Raw genomic sequence first — 16,029 nt, forward strand, 5'->3', positions numbered from 1 at the left:
GTGGAAGGTCTGGCTTCTGTAATTGCTTCCCCACTGAACATGGGCGTTGGCAGGTTGATCCATACTCCCAGCCTGCCTCTCTTTTTCCCTAGTGGGGCGGGGATCTGGGAAGGTGGGGCTCCAGGACACCTTGGTGGGGTCGTCTGCGCAGGGAGGTCAGGTTGGCATCATGGTAGCATCTGGAACCTGGTGGCTGAAAAAAACAGAGTATAAAGCCAAACAAATTGTTGACTATTCATGAACCTAAAGGCTAGAATATTGTGCATGGAGATTTGGGGTCTCCATTTTGGAAAAAGCTAGTAGATCTATTTTAGGTATATTCCAAGGGGCCCATGACCCAGCTAGTTTTTGCCTGCACTGGACATCCAATATATTAACAGATCCTAAGCAGATTAGTACATTTAAAAATATGTTTTCATTTATTTATTATTAGATAAGAGACAGAGAGAAATTGAGAGGTGGGGGGATGATAGAGAAGGAAAGAGATAGAGAGACACCTGCAGGCCTGCTTCACCACTTGTGAAACTTTCCCCCTGCAGGTGGGGACCTGGGGCTTGAACCTGGGTCCTTGCACACTGTGGTGTGTGCGCTTAACCAGGTGTGCCACTGCCTGCCCCTATGAATGCATCTTCTATCAGTTTAACACATCACTGTCATTTAAGCTTCATTTTAGCAGTCTCCTTAGTCTGAGTGGTAGTTTAAATATTTTCCCACTGAGACTTGTTCTTCACAAGTCTTGTTAATGAATCCTGTGTTTTTGTGGTTGGCTTTGTTTATTGGACCTTGCCTTCTTTGGAATCACTGATTTCATTTTCTTCACTGGCATTGATGGCCAAAGCACTATTTGTTTCTGCTCATTTAAGCAATGTTCTGTTGGTTATGATTCCAAACAACTCTGGCTTGTCTGTGTTCCAGCTGCAAGAGGCCATCTAGCCAGGAAACAAAAAAAGGAAATGATTCCCTCAAAGAACACAGCAGTCACAGCCATGCAGACTCAGGAGCCGGGATTCGACTACAAGAAAAACTTCAAAAATAAAAGGTATGGTGATGTTCTTTTTTTTTTTTTTTTCCTCCAGGGTTATTGCTGGTGCTCAGTGCCTGCACCATGAATCCACTGCTCTTGGAAGCCATCCCCCCTCCTTTGTTGCCCTTGTTGTTATAGCCTTGTTGTGGTTATTACTGTTGTTGTTGATGTCGTTCATTGTTGGATAGGACAGAGAGAAATGGAGAGAGGAGGGGAAGACAGAGAGGGGGAGAGAAAGAGAGACACCTGCAGACCTGCTTCACCGCCTGTGAAGCGACTCCCCTGAAGGTGGGGAGCCAGGGGCTCAAACCGGGATCCTTAAGCTGGTCCTTGCACTTTGCACCATGTGCTCTTAGCCCGCTGCGCTACCACTTGACCCCCATGACGTTCATTTTGACCCCGTTTTGACCTCACAGAGAGTTCCCTTCCATGAAGTACACAGGCTCCCTGAGTAGGAGCGTTAACTGCCAGTGCATGCTCAGCGGCCAAGCTCTGGGTCTTTCTTTATTTTAGTCAGGAATTCATTGGCATTTTCCACTGATGCTCGCTTTGCCTCTCAAAGATGTTGCTTCTTAGGCTTCTGCCACACTGCTCTCAAAATGTCTGCTTCTAGTCCTGAGGGTCCTTTGCTGATACCGCAGGGGCTGTGGCACCCCCTTTGTTCAAGCCCCTACTCCCCACCTGCAGGAGGTTAAGCTTCATGAGAGGTGAAGCAAGTACTGCAGGTATTTCTCTGTCTCTATCCCTCTTTACCTCCCCCTCCCATCTCAATTTCTCTTTGTTCTACCTAATAAAGAATAAAGAAAAAGGAAAAGAAAAGTCTTCCACAATCAGTGGATTCGTGTACAGGCACTGAGCCTCAGTGATAACTCTAGTTGGCAAGAAATAATAATAATAAACTCATCCTCCACACCTAAATAATAATGTCTCTAGATCTTTGTCATTCCTTCCTATGACTTATAACCAATATAGCACTGACCCCTTAAGTCATAAATTATTCTTCAAAGCTTAACATCTCTGTCCTATTTTTTCGTGAGCCTCCATTGTCTACCTTTCTAAGTGCATATTAAGGACCAAGAGATAGTTCACCATATGTGTGGACCTGGGAACATTAGGAATCTCTCCTTTTCTCTCCTTCTCCTCCTCCTCCCCTTCTTCCTCTCTCTCTCCCTCTCCCGCTCTCTGTCACCTTCTCTCACCTAGTCTACCAGGAATGGTGGAATCTTGCAGATATAAAGCCTCAGTAAATTAGTGGCAAAATACAAACAAGCACCTGATTTCATTTATCTAGCAGACTTTGTGCTGTGTAGTGGAGTAGGATGGGCACAGAGGTAAGTGAAACAAAATTCTTAACTTCAAGTCACTCAGTCATGGGAAAGAAATAGGCCAACAAATACATGATGCCAGTGGATTTCCTGAGTCGAGTCAGGATGTGTCAGCTCATGACATTCTTACTCCACTTCAGTTTCTTTTTTATTATTATTATTTTTTTTAGTGCTCTTGTCAGAGTTTTCTCATGGGGAGAGTGTGGGGATATGTTCTATGTGTTAAAAAAAAATTTAAGAGTTGTAAAGAATAACGTATCTTCAAGTTTCTGGGAAATCATTTTGGGGAAAAAATTGGCCAAGTAATAGCTGTGAAATATTGATAGACATATCCCAGTATCCCATGTTCTATACTGTGTCCAGAAAGGGTCATGTTTCAGGAGACACAATTAGTGTGACTTGCAAGGTTTTTTTTTTTTTTCTTTTTCTTTCTTTTTTTTTGGTCCCCTTCACCTTTCTCCCGACATTCTGTGGCCTGTCCCTCTCACAGGAAGAGCTGGGCAGCTCTGGTCCAGTTTCCCATATTCAGATGCTCTGTGTTTAATGCAGGGAGTCATTTGTGAAGAAGCAGACAGGACATGTGGTCACAGTAAATGAAGCCATCATCCCGGTTCCAAATAACAAGGGGAGAGCAACAGCTGTGAAGACTTCTACCTTCAGAGTTGAAGAAGCCACAAGTGCCATTGGGAGTAACAACCGAGGATACCAAGCTCCAAGAAAAATGAACAATGTGTCTGGTGATGTGGTGGGGAGCCCTTGGGTAGATGTGAGCCCCAAACAGAGGTTCACAAAAGACTCGGTAGAAAATAGTAAGACGGGGAATGTGGAGAAAGAAGACACTATCATGCGGAATTACTACCGCAGATACACAGAGGAGAGAGACTTTGAGGAACTCAAAGCAGCATACCTAGACAGGAAGGCTGTGACAGAGAGACCCAGCTACCCAGAACTTTGGCTCACTGAGAGTGAGATGAAGCAGCCTCCTTTTCCAGAGTCCTTGGACGCTCATCTTAGCCAGAACTCAGATTCTCAAAAAGCAAATAGCAAGGAGAAAGAAAAGAGGACCTCTGTGGTCACCCAGAATGCCCCGTTGTGCAACCAGGACAGGAGCCACCTGAGGCATGGGTCAGTCAGCAAGAAGCCAGGCCAGCTAGTGAGTCAGGCCAGAGAGGAGGATGAGGCTGCTGTTTTCATTCAGACCAAATACAGGGGCTACAAAAGGAGGCAGCAGTTACGGAGGGACCATGGGGCACCATCACTGTCACCTTTTAAGAACCAAACAACAACTATAGCACCCACTGAGGGATCAAGAAATGCACAGAATCTGTATGCTCACCCATGCACTAATCGTGCAGAGTCCTGTAACAGCAAGCTGAAGCGGGACAGTGACTCCAGTGCAGTGTCAGAGAAAGAAGCCTGTGATTTGGCCCTGTTTACGCTACAGGTGGGTGACAACACAGACTGAAGGGCTAGTGGGAATCTCTTGAGAACTGCACAGTAACTGAACTAAGCAGCCAATGCCTGTCATAGTTTCGTCTTTTTTTTTTTATGAGATGGTGTAACTTTTCAATGTCTCAAGAGTCATACTATCTAAATAGCCATGATTTTTAAAGATTTCTTTTTGAGAGAGAAAGAGAGAGAGAGAGAGAGTGAGGGAGAGAGAGAGAGCTAGAGCATCACTGTAGTATATTCAGGGCAGAGGATCTAACTCTGGACTTCATACATGCAACCATGCAACTCCTGTGTTCTACAATGAGCTTTCTCCTCAGATAGATAGAGATAATAGATATTTCTGGGGCCGAGTGGTGGTGCACCTGGTTGAGCACACATGTTACACATGGAGCACACAAGGACCTAGGTTCGAGCCCCCAGTCCCCACCTGCAAGAGGAATGCTTTGCAAGTAGTAAAGCAGTGTTGCAGGTGTCTCTGTCTCTCCTTCTCTGTAACCCCCTTCCCTCTTGATTTCTGGCTGTCTCTATCCAGTAAATAAAATAAAGATAATTGAAAAAATAATAAAAGATAAGAGATATTCCCACCACAGTTATCTCTGGAGCTCTGTGCCTGCACTACTACACTGCTCCTGGCAGCCATATTTTTCCCTTTTTTTTTCTTGCTGTTTGACATAAGAGAGAAAGAGAGAGAGAGAGAGAGAAGAAATATTCCTGCAGCACTGATTTACCACAGCAAGTGGAAACCAGGGAGTTGAACTTGGGACCTTGTGCATGGTGACATGTGCACTCTACCAAGTGAACCACCACCAGGCTCCCTAGCCATAAATGTTAAGCCAGCGTACTGTGATAAAAAATAGTATGAAACAGGATAGAAATCGTGTGCAGAAACCTAGCCATGGACATACCCAGTATCAAAGTAGTCAGATAGCTCATCTAGGAGGGTGCCTGCCTTGCCACGTGTGCTGCACAGTCCTCAGCATACCGGATGGGGGATGCCGTAGCACCAAGAGAGGTTTTGCTGCTGTGTTCTCTCCCCCATTCTATCTCTTTCATCTGGGAAATAAAATGTAAAGGGGCCAGCCAGGTGGTGGCGCAACTGGTTGAGCACACATGTTACAGTGCACAAGGACCCAGGTATGTATGACCTGCAAAGCTTTATGTTACATCTTGAAAGTGAGGGATCATAAGAAGAAGAAGAAGAAAAAAAAAAACAAGAATAAGTCCCTTGGTTGACTGTCTCCTGCCATTAGCAGACATATTCCAGCAGTTTCTAGAGAGGAGCAGTGAGCTTTAAGACTCACAGCTCATAGATTCTCAGATGCTCAGTTATAGAGGGAGTCCAGGGAACTGGCTTCTGTAAATGCCTATTCTCTCTCTCTCTCTCTCTCTCTCTCTCTCTCTCTCCCCATTTACCCTTAAGAAAACCACTTCCTATGCCATACCTCTATTTTCTCCTTTGTCAAGTAAAGAAATTTAACTAAATGACCTCTGAAACACATATTTTTTAAAAAATATATTTATTTATTCCCTTTTGCTTCCCTTGTTGTTTTATTGTTGTAGTTGTTATTGTTGTAGTAGTTGTTGGATAGGACAGAAAGAAATAGAGAGAGGAAGAGAAGACGGAAAGGGGGAGAGAAAGACAGACACCTGCAGACCTGCTTCACCACCTGTGAAGCAACTCCCCTGCAGGTGGGGTGCCAGGGACTCGAACCAGCATCCTTCCAACAGTCCTTGCGCTTTGTGCCATGTGCGCTTAACCTGCTGAGCTACCGCTCGACTCCCGAAACACATATTCTAACAGTCCATCATGTATAAATTACAAGTAATAGTAAAATGAGTTCACTCAAACTCCTGAGGGCCTAAAATCTGTTTTATTTTTCATTTCTATCTCTAACGGCAGCTGAGCCCCCATAGAAAGCAGTCAGTGCCCCTGGCCAGCCATTCATGTTAGGGTTATGTCCCTGACATCTCCCAAGCCTCTAGCTGTTGGGAGAGCTCTGCCACTGATGGGGACACCACACCTCCTTTTATTCTATTTCTTTAAGAACATGGAAAACTGCATTTGATACACAGACAATCCTTTCCTTGGTGCACACATTTTCTTACTCAAAAGACCAACTCAGGGGCTAGAAGCCTGGTCTGCTGTGTATCTGAGACCTTGGAGGGATTTGAAACGATTTGCTAGAGCTGGGTGGTAATGCCAGGGAGTGGATTCAATGCCCCAGGGACAGAGCTGGAAGGCAGAGAAACTAGAGGTTCATGTTCTCCCTAGCAGGACAGCCATATTAGCAGACCAGAGGGAAACAGGGGAGCGGTAGGAACAGACTGACGGGTTCCAGAACCCTGAAGTTAGGCTAAGAGGCAGGAAAGGAAAGAAGGCTGTTCACACCATCAAAACTAGCAAGAAGGTTCCTTGGAATGAAAGCAGAAAGACACTCATTCCAGAATGGTAAGAGCAGAAGCCAAATCTCAGGTATCCTGGAATCAGTCCGTCAGGAGAGAAAGCTTCATGGAGCGTGACTTGTAAACGTAACAGGTAGCACGGAGAGGAGAGCTTATGTCCAGTGAAGACCTTATGAGACTTTGGTGTCTGGGGTGGGATGAGTTCCAGAGAAGAACAAGGAGAGTTCCAGAGTTGTTTGCGCAGAATGTGTCAGGCTCACTGAACCCTCAGGACTCTCTCTCTCCCTCTCTGACTGCGCTTCCTTGATTTTTAAAATTTTTTAAATATTTATTTATTTATTTTTGTTGCCCTTGTTTTTTATTGTTGTTGTAGTTATTATTGTTGTTGTTACTGATGTCGTCATTGTTGGATAGGACAGAGAGAAATGGGGAGAGGAAGGAGAGACAGAGAAGGGGAGAGAAAGATAGATCCCTGCAGACCTGCTTCACCGCCTGTGAAGCAACTCCCCTGCAGGTGGGGAGCCAGGGGCTCGAACCGGGATCCTTACACTGGTCCTTGCGCTTTGTGCCATGTGTGCTTGACCTGCTGCGCTACCACCCAACTCCCACTTCCTTGATTTTTATCTGACACAGAACCTTCTCTCTAGATATCCAAGCTATCTGAAGAGTATTTCATCCTGCAAAAAAACCGGAACGAGATGATCTTGTCTCAGCAACTGAAGCCTCTTTATCTGGATGCCTGTCCTCAAACGCCAAGTAATAGACGAGTTTCTTCTCAGCAGTACCTCTCAGGTAAAAATCCTGTTGCATTAGAAGGAAAAAAGATGCTAAGTTCTGTGTCTACTAGCTGTCTACATTTATTCTATTGGGGGATTTGAGCTGACTGCTGTCTTGGAGAGAGCCTTCATTTCATCTCATTTCTTGTGAGCAGTTGCACACTTTTCCAGAAGACTCCACATGCCTTCTGCTTTCCGTGACTCCATTCTCCTTCCATCCTCTTCCCTTACTACGATGCTTTAACTAGAACTTGGCACAGGGCGCCAGAAGGGAGCAAGGTGTGAAATGGAGGAGCGGCAGGGTACAGGTTTGGTGGTGTGAAATGGAGGAGCGGCAGGGTACAGGTTTGGTAAGGAGAGTAGGCAGGTGAAATCTCTCTGTGGCTTTGTCTGTCGTATGGTATCAGCAGCCTAGAGCAGAAGTAGCAATGAGCACACTCCTGAGGATAAGGCTGGGCTCACTGAAAATATCAGTGCATTTCCTTTTTGGTTTGTTTCCTTTTGCCGCCAGGGTCATCACTGGAACTTGGGATCAGCACTGTAAATCCAGTGCTCCTGGCAGCCATTTCCCTCTCCCTCCCCCTCATTTTTTTTCTTCTGCCTGTTTTTTATTTGACAGGGCAGTGAGAAATTGAGAGGGACCGGGTGGTGGTGCACCTGGTCGAACGCACATGCTGCCATGCACAAGGACCCAGGTTCAAGCCCCTGGTCCCCAGCTGCAGAGAAAAAGCTTTGTGAGTGCTGAGGCAGTGTTGCAGGTGTCTCTTTGTCTCTCCCTTTCTATCACCCCCTTTCCTCTCACTTTCTGGTTGTCTCTATCCAATAAATAAATAAAGATTATAATTTTTAAAAAAAAGTAAAAAAAAGAGAGAGGGAGAGAGAGAAACTGAGAGGGGAGACGGAGATAGGAAGGAGGAGATATAGAGAGACACCTGGAGTGCTTGCTTCACCACTTGTGAAGCTTCCCCCATGCAGGTGGGGACCAGGGACTTGAACCCAGGTCCTTGTGCTCTGTACTGCGTATTTTCTACTGGGTGCACCACCACCACCCAGTTTAGTACATTTTCTTTTCATCAATCTCAGTCACGCTCTGCTCCCACATCACTAAAACCCAGGGGTAATGGACCTGGTGACGGCTGACTTGGGCTCTCTCTCCCCAGGGCTGTGCAGAGAAGCTCGGGCCTTATACAGCCCCACCACCACCACCAGGGAGAGCCTGGAGTCCTGTAATTCTTACACATATTGTTAAACACACACACACACACACACACATACACTTTTGGGAGGATTGTTCTAGTCCAGTAAATGTCAGAATTTATCATTAGTTATAGTCTATATTCATATATTTTAATGATCTATGCAACTGGTTTTCTTTTAATCTTTAGTAATTTATGAGTTCAAGCTAAAAGGAAATTCAAACTGAAGTTAGGGGTTATTGAAATTAAAAAGAAAATTCTTCTGTGGCACTTTGTTGTGGTGTTTATCCAACAGGAAGTTTATTCAGGTACATAAAAAGTATTGCAGCAAAGTAAGCAGAGGGGAAAGATCAACTAGCCACGTGGCATGAGCCGCAGTCTTTACACGTAATTGACCAACGTACAGATACAGGTCCTGGGGGAAGTGGCATCATGGGCCAGGGGAAAATGGAGGAAGTGGGCAGGCAAAGTACAGCAGGAAAATAGAAAGATTTCTACCACGAGCTCATTTAAGTGACTTCCTGTACCCACAATCCCTTGTGAGTTTGTTCAAGGCTGTCGTACATATGCTCTTGACATCAGCTGCATACTATGTTCATGTCCCATAATCCATTGTGCTCACTCTAAGTGTACAGTGTTGCCAAAAGGGGATTAGGAGAGATACTGATTGGTTAATGTGTAATCCTTGAAGTGGGTTTAGACCTTCAGAAGTGCTTGTGTTACACAAGAATGAGCAAATTCTGTCTGTATTTTAGACTCTAGTCTCTTTATGATTTTTCCCACAGTTATTTTAAATATTTTTATTAATATATTATTAGATAGAAACAGAAAGAAATTGAGAGGGGAAGGGGAGGGAGGGAGGGAGAGAGAGATTTTGAGAGTCACCTGCACCCTGCCTCACTGCTTGTGAAGCTTTCTCCCTCCAAGTGGAGACTAAGGCCTTGAACTTGCATCTTTGCACACTGTAATATGAGTGCTTAACCAGGTGCACCACCATTTGACCCTCACAGTTATTTTTGTATACCTGTAGACATCACAGGTGTCACACAGGGTTCAGATGCACAGACATTTAAGGGGTCAGTGGCACTATTGACTACCTCCAAAGTATATTCAACTTTTTGTCACCTTCAGGGCTTCACTGCTCCAGCCTGACTTCTTAAGATCAAAAGAGTGAGACAGAGAGGCAGAGAGAGAAGGAAAGATGCCACAGCACCAACTTTCAGATCAGTGGAGGCCATGAAGATGAATTTTGTCAAATTAACCTCATGGAGATTAATTTTGCCTTCCTGAAATAGATTTTCAGTGCTTTGCAAACAGAGCCACGTCATACAGCATCAACTCATTTTTCTCTTTCACAGACACTTATTTCTCATGGCTCAGTAGACATTCAATAGCTACTCTTTAATGGGCTGAAACACTACTTAATTTCCCCCAAGAATTATACTGGAGGAAAGGCTAAATATACATAGCAGTGAAGATTTGCAAGGTTTCTTTGTTTTCGCTGAGGCTCAGTGCCGGCACTACAAATCCACCGCTTCTGGCAACCATCCTCCCCCCCTTTTTTTTATTAGATAGGACAGAAAAAAAATTCACAAAGGATGAAGAGACAAAGAGAGGGAGAGAAAGATAGACACCCACAGACCCTCTTCACTGCTCATGAAGCAACCCCCTTGCAGGTGGGAAGCAGGAGCTTGAACCCAGGTCCATGCACTTTACCCTTTCAAGTAGTACTATGTGTGCTTAACCAGGTGTGCCACCGCCCAGTCCCTGCAAGTTGTTTTTTAAGTAATATGTTGTTTCCTCATAGTGAGAAAAATAAAATAACACCTTCTATCATATATAGAAGTCCTGTCTGACTTAGATAAGCAGAATTGTTAACCGTGGGGCTGGCGACCTAGGTGGAGACTAAGCTGATGTGCTTTGGAGCCTGTGAGTGTGATGGGCAGGGGACCGCTGTGATGTAGTGTCAAGTTTAGTGAGGATATTGTGTAAATGGATCACTGGAGTGAGAATCACAGCCTTTCTTGTTCACCTTGAAGCCCTTTATAAGCAACAGCCTGTTGGGTAGGGACAGTTTCTTTTTAGGGAGAGAGAGGGAGACGGAGACGGAGAGGGAGAGGGAAGGAGAGGGAGAGAGAGAGAGAGAGAGGGAGAACGTAACCTGTTCACTCACTAGCCTTCACAGGAACCCTTACCTCCCCAATGAAAACATCACTTGGAGAACCAAAGATGTGGAAAGCTACAAATAATAATTCTGTCATTAAGACAAGCTTAGGAGCCCCCTGAAGTTTTAATTATCTCGTACTTCTCAAAAAGGTAGAGGCATCTTCACACAACTGCCAGGCCCAACTCCCCTGTAAAAGATCTAACCAACTGAATGGCATCCAGTGGCCTAGAAAAGCTTCTCACCTGCAAACATGGATCATCCATGAGGATAATTTAACTTTTTAAAATTCAGTTTCATAGACTGCAAGCTGACCTTATATGATTTCTCTCTGTGGGAGAGATGTGCTTGTAAGTTTGCTAAAGTGTCAAGGGGAAAGTAATCTCCAGGTGAAAACCAAGGCACTGAATAGTACGACATTTAAAGAGATAATAAGGAGTCTAGAGAGACATAAAGATTTGAGCCCTGCCATCACTTGAGAGGTGCTGAGGTACAGGATAAAGGTCTAGTACTATGTTGTAATCCATCTGTCCATCTGTCTATCTGTCTCTCTCTCTCTCTCTCTCTCTCTCTGTCTCTTTATTTACTATTTGCTATAGGACTGTTGCTGGAGGCTCCATGCCAGCACTACAAATCCACTAGTCCTGGTAGCCATTTTTTTTCATTTTATTGATACAGAGAGAAGTTGAGAGAGGATGGGGAGAGAGAGAAAGGGAGAGAGAAAGATAGACACCTGAAGACCTGCTTCACCACTTGTGAAGTTCCCCACTGCAGGTGGGGAGCCGGGACTCAAATCCAGGTCCTTGCTTAGGCCCTTGCACATAGTACTGTGTGCGTTTAACTGGGTGCACCACTGTCCAGCCTTTCTGTCTGTTTCTCTCTTGATCTAAATAGACACACACACAAAAAAAAGGTGTAGAGTAGTGAACCTGCATATACATGGCCCCAATTCCACCAAAAAATCATAAAAGGAAGCAAGTCCATGAACACTTCATTCTACATTTTTGTTTTGATGACATCCGTTACTAGCTGAGGTTGACGTAAGCTAACTGGACCTGCATTTTCCTCAGAAGGAAGATACATTAATATAGATGTAACTAGGACATGACCATTTGATCACAAATCCCAGGAAATGCTATTATACTCCTAAGTCAAGAAGGACGCTGCATTATTTCTCCCGCAGCCTGTGCAGGGTGTTCTGTCTCATTGGAGGGTGTTTTTCTGCTTAATTATGGTACACCTGGAAAACCTGTGTTGGCCGTTGTGAAAAGCAGAAAAAAAGATGCACTGCAGAACAAATAAACTGTGCTGACACAAAAGCATGTCTGCTTGCTCCTTTCTTACAAAGAAGCTATCCATCCAACAAGCTGTAATTTTTCTAATGAGCAACAAGGTGAACAAGGAAGAAAGCTATGATTCCCATGCTCCCTTTCCATGATGTCATAAGTAAGCACACAAAATCCAAGCAGTCTTTTGCCAGGCCCACGGAGTACATGTAACCAGAGTTTTCCTGTGCTGCTTTCAAAGTAAATGTGTGTGTGTGGGAGGGGAGTGGTAATCATCCTTTATTGACTTCTAAACATTCCTGGTGGATGATTTTTCATTATTCTGGTGGTGATTTGATCCACTGTATTCTGTAGTGATGCCTAGCATTTTACCATTGTAATGCTGGCAGCTAGAAATGATATATATATATTTTTTTATAAACTCCTGGAGAATCCGTCTCTCCGTGTGTCAGCAAGCATGAAAGTCAATCTCATATAAGGGTGGGTTACATATTTTTAAAAGAGGATGCTTTCATTAAAAGAGGAGGAGATAAAGAGATTTGAAAAGCTGTATTGATTCCCTCAGAACATATTTCTGATGCTATTTTCTTCTTCCTGAGTTAACTTGCTACTTCACTTTCTGCAAAAGTATTAGTAATCTCATAAGTACTCTACTATACAAAACTCTCAAAAAAGGTAACAACCCTTGATATCTAAAAAAAAAAAAAAAAAAAGATGTGGTCTTATTCAGCTTTGCCACAGATAAGTTCATGCAGCCACAAGTGAATTTCTGATGGGAAAAGTGAATTAATTCAGATAAAACGCATAACCTAAGAAACCTTACATGGAAACAGCTAAGTATCTCACCAAATCTATTTCTTTTCATTTCGTAATTGTTATCTACTGTAAGCTACAGGGCACAGGAAACAAAGGCCAAAATACTTCCCTCCCTGTTTCCTATTAAGTTCCTGGTGAGGGCAGGGGAAGTAGCATAATGGTGATGCAAAGAGACTCTCATGCCTGTGGTTCCAAAGTCCCAGGTTCAATCCTCTGCACTACCATAAGCCAGAGCTGAGCAGTGCTCAAGTTTAAAAAAAAAAAAAAAAGTGGAGGCGGGAGGCAGGCAGTGGCACACCTGGCTAAGCGCATATGTTATAGCGAGCAAGGACTCAGGTTCAAGCCCCTGATCTCCACCTGCAGGGGGAATAAGCTTCATGAGTGGTGAAGTAGGACTGCAGGTGTCTCTCTGTCTCCCTCCATCTCTATCTCCTCTCTATTTCTCTCTGCCTCTGTCTAATAAATATATGAATAAAAATTAAATATATATATATATTTTTAAAGTGTCTGATAAGAATGCATCAGTAAAAGACCAACAATGTCAGCAGCACTGGAAACTGAGGGGGTTTCTTTATTAGTGTGTGTGTGTTGTTGTGACACCATTTCTTTTTTTGTGCTTTAAAAAAGTTTTACATATTATTGAATAGAGACAGGAAGGAATTGGCAAGGGAGGGGGGAGATAAAGAGGAAGAGAGACACCTGCAGCTCTACTTCACCACACATAAAGGTGAGGACCAGGGGCTTGAACTCAAGCCCTTGAGCACTGTAGAGTGTGTACTTAACCAGGTGTACCATCACCTGGCCGCTGTGGCACCATTTCTCACTCATGCGTAATACCACTGTTCCTGGGCCAACTTTTCACTCTTTTTACTTCAACAAGAGAGAGAGACAGGCAGAGAAAGAGAGAGACAGGGACGTTGGGGGCGGGGGAATCAGCACAGAGCTGTTCCACCTACAATGGAGTGTCCCCTTGGACAGTAGTGCACTCATGTTGTATAGAGCTCGAACCCAAGGCCTCACACACATGAAAGGTGCGTGCTGTACCAGGCAGACTCTCTCCCAGCCCCTGACCTTTTTTTTTTTTTCTTCAAATGCAATACCCTGTTAGTGCCACAAGATAAATTCAAGGAAAATAATGTGTTTAATAAAATATTCAAGGAAAATTCATAGCTAGCACATTTATGTTTCATAACATGTAGGAAAAAATGTTTGCTTTATAGATGCCTATAGTGTTTATCAAGATTGTCCTTATATCTTGGTATACTACATCAGTTTCTAAACTCCCAAATGTCAAAGTTGAGACAGGCTATGTTCTTGTTATAGTGCTATTGAAGTAAGGAAGAGAGGTAAGGAGCTGTCTCTGTGTGCTAGCAGCTGTCCTATAAATCATTACCCCCCCCCAGGAAATGATTTTTAAAAAATAGCAGAAAGAAAAATCTGCAAATTACAAATCAAAAAAATAATTTGAAGTGAAAGTATAATTAAAGCTACAAATTATCTCAAAATAATAAAAATGAGAATAGCTGCATATAAAAACTGTAAATGAGCTGCAGCCCGTGGGTCTATATTCATAGGAAAAATCAAATCATTATGTTTCATTATTAGTGGTGATAAAATAATGAAAAGACAGAAGATATATTTTTTCAGAGGAAATCAAATTCAGCCTTAGGGGGAAAAAAGAAATGACTATTATAAGATAGAAAAAAAAGGTCATATATCTAAATGAAACTAAGACCATGGGAGTTGGGTAGTAGCGCAGCAGGTTAAGCACATGTAGCACAAAGCCCAAGAACCGGCATAAGGATCCCGGTTCGAGCCTCTGGCTCCCCACCTGCAGGGGAGTCGTTTCACAGGCAGTGAAGCAGGTCTGCAGGTGTCTATCCTTCTCTCCCCCTCTCTGTCTTCCCCTTCTCTCTCCATTTCTCTCTGTCCTATCCAACAACAGCAACAACAATAATAACTACAACAACAATAAAACAACAATGGCAACAAAAGGAAATAAATAAGTATAAAAAAAAGAAACTAAGACCATGTCTTTGATAAGGCAAAGAATAGACAAAGTCCTGGTTGATTCTTTTAAAAACAAGTCACCAAGAAATTAGAAATAAAAACTAGAGTGTAACAATTATAGCTGATGATACCAAAATATCTCAATTCACAAAGGTAAGATAGGACTGAAATATGATTTCCCAGGAAGAAATAGTAAAAATACCAATCTATCAAAAAAAATTACCTGCAGAAAAAGTATTCTAAGAATTCAGAATGTTTTAGACAAATTCTTGAATGAATTCATGGAACAGACACAGTAATTCCCATACTATATAATCTGAGAAAAATAAAAAGTAAAATATAAAGTTTCCTATTTAATGAAAGCTCTTTGACATAGAAACAAAATCTGATAAGTAACATTTTGTAGAGGAGGAAAGAAAAATGTTACAAGTCAATCTTAGTTATGGATATAAAGGGAAAACTCTTAATATCCAACTAGCTAATTAAATGCAAGATTCCATTAGAACTCTGCACAAATAACACATATTAATGTAATACCAAAAGGTCAGGAGAAAAGACATGTTGGTAAATGCTGAAACCGGTTTCAATAAATTCCAATCTGATCTTGACATAACGCAAAAGACTGTTACTAAGTTAGAAGTAGAAAGCTATTCTGTACCAGTGTAAGAATTTTTTTTTAATATTTCACTTTGTTTCATTTATTTTGGGGGAGAGAGAGAAATTGAGAGAGAAGAAGGAAAGAAGGGAAAAGAAAGACATCTGTAGCACTGCTTGACCACTCGTGAAGTTTCTCCCCTACAGGTGAGGTTGGGGGATTGAACCCAGGTCCCTGAGCATTGTAATAGGTGCACTCAACTGGGTATGCCACCACTTGGCCTCAAGAATATGCTTGTTTAATCCAATTGTCAACATCTAATTAACAACAAAATACTGGAAAGAGTTCCATTCAAAAGTTGGGTTGAGATAAAGATGCTAATAGCAGCACTTTTAAACTTATTTAGGAATTTCTGGCTGGTGAAATGGAATGCTAAACAGAAATTTCTAGAAAGCATAATTGCTCAAGAAGAGGAGATAGGATAGAATGAGTATTATATATGAGTTTTTACTTTGAAATGCTAGGGATAAACCATAAATACCAACTCATACTAGCAACAGAGTTCAGTGAAGGCATATACACAGAAGTATAGGATTTCCCCCCCCCCCAAAGATTTATAATGTAAAAAGAACAGGAAAATATGTATCAATACCTTGAAATAAAGTCAGCAAGAAAACCACAAAGAGACAAAAAGAAAAGGCACATAATGGATTGATACACCGCATTTCTACACTGGAAGGTAAAACGTAAACACAACTATTTTAAAATTAATTTCTAGGTTTAAAATTGCATTGTCTGTGTCTTTAAAAAGTTCCTAAGGATTGTTTATAAGTTTCAGGGAAAAAAATAACTATAAATTATAAATACTGATGTTCTTCTATTAGACAGTAGGCTAATATAAATTTATAGCAATAAAAATCATACGCTTCTCTTATAAAAAGATCAACCACAGACTAAAGGAACAGGGTAGAAAGATTGATTG

The 16,029-nt window shown here is 42.6% G+C and overlaps 1 protein-coding gene across 1 annotated transcript in view; it reads left to right on the top strand.

Moving 5' to 3' along the window:
- Window positions 1-16,029, top strand: part of MYO3A (myosin IIIA) — a 194,443-nt gene that overhangs the window by 155,300 nt on the left and 23,114 nt on the right. The window contains exons 29-31 of the mRNA XM_060192328.1: window positions 916-1,039; window positions 2,899-3,793; window positions 6,852-6,996. Coding sequence (XP_060048311.1) covers window positions 916-1,039; window positions 2,899-3,793; window positions 6,852-6,996 — 1,164 coding nt within the window. The remainder of the gene's footprint in view (window positions 1-915; window positions 1,040-2,898; window positions 3,794-6,851; window positions 6,997-16,029) is intronic.

The sequence above is a fragment of the Erinaceus europaeus genome, chromosome 6, assembly GCF_950295315.1.
Source record: "Erinaceus europaeus chromosome 6, mEriEur2.1, whole genome shotgun sequence".
In the NCBI taxonomy this organism is placed as follows: Eukaryota; Metazoa; Chordata; class Mammalia; order Eulipotyphla; family Erinaceidae; genus Erinaceus; species Erinaceus europaeus.